Below are 4,044 nucleotides of genomic sequence, written 5' to 3'. Positions count from 1 at the left end.
GAGCTTACCTGATTGAAAAAAAAAGGCTGACACACGTGCTGCATTTGCAGTGGAAGCAGTTAAATCATAAATAGGTGCATACGATGTACACATGTACATATTTTATATATTTATTTTTCTTAGAAAACATTGCTGCTATGTCCATTAATTTACATATTCATTCCTACAACAGTATCATTTATAATAATACTTTCACTTCTATAGCACCTTCTCGACAAGGATCTCCAATTGCTTAAAAACTTGAATAAATAAAACCTCACATCTTGCCTGTGAGGTAGATCAACACTATTATCAAACTTTACAGATGCATTAATTGAAGAACAGAGAGGTTAAGGCCAAAATTTTCATATATTTGTACCTGAAATTAACCATCTAAATTCTCATTTAGATGCTTAAACAAAAGTCTGATGATTTTCTTTGGTGCAGAACATCCACAACTACTGCTGAAGTCAAGGGGGGCTAATGGTTAGGCCTGCTTTTAGGAGGCACACCTTTTACAGGACTAACTTACAACTCCGAGTTTGAAAATACTGGTCTAAATACACCAGCCATGGTCAGAGCCAGAACTGATCCCAGCAATTTATCTCCTCAGGGCCTTTATATTATTATACACTGCTTTAAAAGACTGGTCGGGATTTTTTCCAATGAAAATAATTGACACAAAAATCATGTACTATTTCCATCGTCTACTTCCACCATAATGGATTCTGTACAAATACTACTTGAGGTTTTTGGGTTTGGGGTTTTTTTTTTTTTTTACAGATTTGTGATAATCAAGAAAATGCACAGTACACATCACTTGTGCAGTCATAAAACACATCACACTTACATCTTCAGTTGCTGTCTTTACATTTCTATATAGTCGGTAAATTCCTTTGCACTTGTGATAAATAGAAGTGGTCAGGTAAAGGTCTATTAAGAGAATACATGTCCGAATATCATGCAGACAACTTGCAAAATACATATACTAAAAGATCACTTCCAAATTTCTTGAATTGTTAAGCACGAAAATAATTATGTCATTCCAATACAGTGTTGTGTAGAAACCTGGAATAAGAAGCATTGTCTTATTCCTGATATGATAGATTATAACAATTAATTAAGTTAAAAAAAATTCAGGCACCAAATGAATTATCCTTCAACACAGAATAGTATCTAGATAGAGAGCTCTCCTTAATATACTACAAAATCGGTCATATGGCAATATTTTTCATTTCATATTATGAGCATCTCATCACATTTCAAATGTATCATTGATGTTCCAACTTGCCAAAACAAGAATATTTTCTACTGGCCTTTTGCAGAAACTCATAATACAGAAGAGAAACTTACCAGGAGGGAAAAACCACTGTCGAATTATAGCTACCTTGACTGAAGGTAAATGTTAAATACGCAAATTATGCTACGGTGCTCCACTTTTAGTGTGATGTGAAAAGTCTGTATTTTAACAGGGGTTTCTCTCATTTTGTAAAAATTGAAATCAACGGCCAGCGAAATATTATTCTCTACCACAGGAGTCTCTTAGAGCTATTTTAGAGCTCCATTAATCAAATCACCTTCGGTAAATTGTGCAACGCAGTGTTTCAAGTCTCCCACATTAAAAGAGGATTTCGAAGAACTATACAATAAAGCTTATTTTAAGCGACCAGCTGCGGGCCCGACGGGCCTTCTAGCAGAACCGTGACAAACACCGCACGCGGCGGGCGGCGGGGACCCCGCGGCTCCGTCTCGCTGAGGTCGCACACCGCCCGCCGGAGCCGCCCTGCCCGCGCGGGGCTGCCGCAGGCGGCAAGGAGCCCGAGGCGGCGGCCCGCTCCCGCGGGGGCGCAGCTCCCCGACGCCTTCCAGGCGGGGGCAACCGCGCGCCGCGTTTCCCACGCACGCGGCGGCGGCGGCGGCGGCGGCGCTGGCGAGCGCGGCCCGGGGCTCCGCGCGGGCAGGGCCGGGCCAGGCCGGGCTCCGCGCTCCGCTCCGCGCTCCGCTCCGCGCGGCCCCGCCGCCGCCGCGCTACGTGCGGCCGCCGCCGCGGGCCGCCGCCGCCCGCCGCCGCGGGGGGCCGCTGCCGGGCGCGGCGCCGCTGCCGCCCGCCGCCGCCGCCTCGGGCCGGTACTTGAGCCAGCAGATGAGCCAGGTGACCACGACGGAGACGAGGGCGAGCACGCTGGCCACCGAGAGGCACACGGGCCCCACGGGCGAGGGCGGCGCGGCGCCCGCCTCGCCGCCGTGCCGGTTGACGAAGATGAGGCCGGTGAAGAGCAGCACCACCATGGCGAGGAAGGAGACGACGACGCAGACGCAGCCGGCGCTGAGCGCCGCCCGCTTGCAGCTCTGGCAGCTCTCGTAGCCGGCGGCGGCGGCGGCGGGCGGCGCGGATGCGGCGGCGGATGGGGATGCGGGCGCGGCGGCGGCGGCGGCGGCGGCGCGGGGCGGGCGGCGCGGCGGCGGCGGCAGCGGCGGCAGCCGGTCCTGCGGCAGCGGGTCGCGGGCCCGCAGCTGCGGCGGGCAGGCGGCCGCCAGCTTGGTGTTGACGGGCAGGCCGTGCACGCGGCGGTCGGGCAGCGCCGTGCGGTGGCGGCACAGCGGGCAGGCCAGGGAGGCGCCGGCGGCGGCCCCGGCCCCGGCGGCGGCCCCGGCGGCGGGGGGCTGCTGGGCGGCGCGCAGGTGCAGCTGGCTCAGGCACTCCTGGCAGAAGGTGTGCAGGCACTCCAGCAGCTTGGGCGCCCGCCGCTCCTGGTCGAAGTAGTTGTAGCAGATCTTGCACTCGTAGTCCTCGTAGCTGGCGGGGGCGGCCGCCGCCTGCGCCCCGCCGCGCCCTCCGCCGCCCTCCGCCGCCGGCTCGGCCATACCATCGCGGAGCGGGGCCCCGCCGCCGCCGCCGCCTCCCCCCGGCCGCGCCCGCGGCTCTGCGCGCCGGGGCCGGCGGCGAGAGAGGGGCCGCGGCCGCCCGGCTGCGCCGCCGCGCTGGCGGTGCCGGCGCCCCGCCGTCACGGGGGGCGGGGGCGGCCCCGGCGCCTCCCGCCGCCTCCCGCCGCCCCCGGCCCGGCCCGGCCCCGCTGCGCCCCGCGGAGCCGCCGCGGGCGCCCCGCGCGGGCTCGGCCTGGCCGCGGCGCTGCGCGGGCCCGGCGCTGCCTCCCGCCGCTTCGGGGGCCCCCGGCGGCGCCGCGGCGGGTCGCGGCTGGGCCCCCGGCGAGGCTGCGCGGCGGCGGCGGCGGCGGCCGCTGCCCCTGCCGCTGCCGCTGCCCTTGCCCCTGCCGCTGCCCCTGCCCGGCGCGCCCGCGGTTCGCCGCCTGCCCCGCGTCTCCCGGGCGAGCGGCGAAGGCCCTTGCGTGCATGCGGACTGCCTTTCTTCGCGGACAACGGGGATAAAAGGTGGCTTTCTTCAGGAAAGCGGAGGTGGAAAGAGCTGCTGAGGTGTGTATGCATCCTCCACCACTGCAGTACGGTGCCGAGAGCTTTTGTCCAGTCTAACTAAAAATAATCCAAGCAATACGGCTTTCACAGCTTCCAGTGCTGTACTGGTAAACAGTCCGATAGGTTTCACTAAATCAAAATCTGATTTGTTGCCTCGTGTAAATCTGGAGTAACTCCCTTATCTTTCACTTGTATCACAGGCCATGGAGATAATTATTTCTCTTTGTAGTTCCGAAAATGCACCTGCCGTGGGGCAGCTGCAGGCAGGTGAAGGTGGTGTTTCAGTCACACCGGACTGCCCTGGCGCGTTGCTAAAGCTGCATCTCAGGCAAGTCAGCTCTGGACCATCTCGGCTGCAGCATCTTCCCCGTCCTCTGCCGCGTGACGTGCTGTACCAGGCATGCTTCGTTGCAAACGCTGCGGGAAGGTATACTCTCCCTCAGCGTTAGACCCTGCTTTTAATCTCTCTATGTTAGGCCTTGATTTTTTTTCCTGCAGCCCTAAGCATTTCAGTCCTTGAAGGAGTCGAACACATTGGGGAAACAGGTAATTGTTTAAAGGCCTGATTTATTTGGAAAGATGAAAAGGCCCATATTGCTGAATTATGAAGGCAGGTTTGAATACTGTCCGCAG

General features: G+C 57.3%; 1 protein-coding gene across 1 annotated transcript; it reads right to left on the bottom strand.

Annotated features, from left to right (window-relative positions):
• Positions 1-900: 900 nt before the first annotated feature.
• Positions 901-2,844, bottom strand: RNF228 (ring finger protein 228). The gene is made up of 2 exons (XM_067302191.1): positions 2,032-2,844; positions 901-912 (listed from the first exon to the last, which is right to left on the bottom strand). Exons 1-2 carry the CDS (start codon positions 2,842-2,844, stop codon positions 901-903), a joined length of 825 nt encoding a protein of 274 aa, XP_067158292.1.
• Between the last annotated feature and the right edge of the window lie 1,200 nt (positions 2,845-4,044).

This window comes from Apteryx mantelli, chromosome 9 (genome assembly GCF_036417845.1).
Source record: "Apteryx mantelli isolate bAptMan1 chromosome 9, bAptMan1.hap1, whole genome shotgun sequence".
In the NCBI taxonomy this organism is placed as follows: Eukaryota; Metazoa; Chordata; class Aves; order Apterygiformes; family Apterygidae; genus Apteryx; species Apteryx mantelli.
This window is presented reverse-complemented; position numbering and strand designations above follow the sequence as displayed.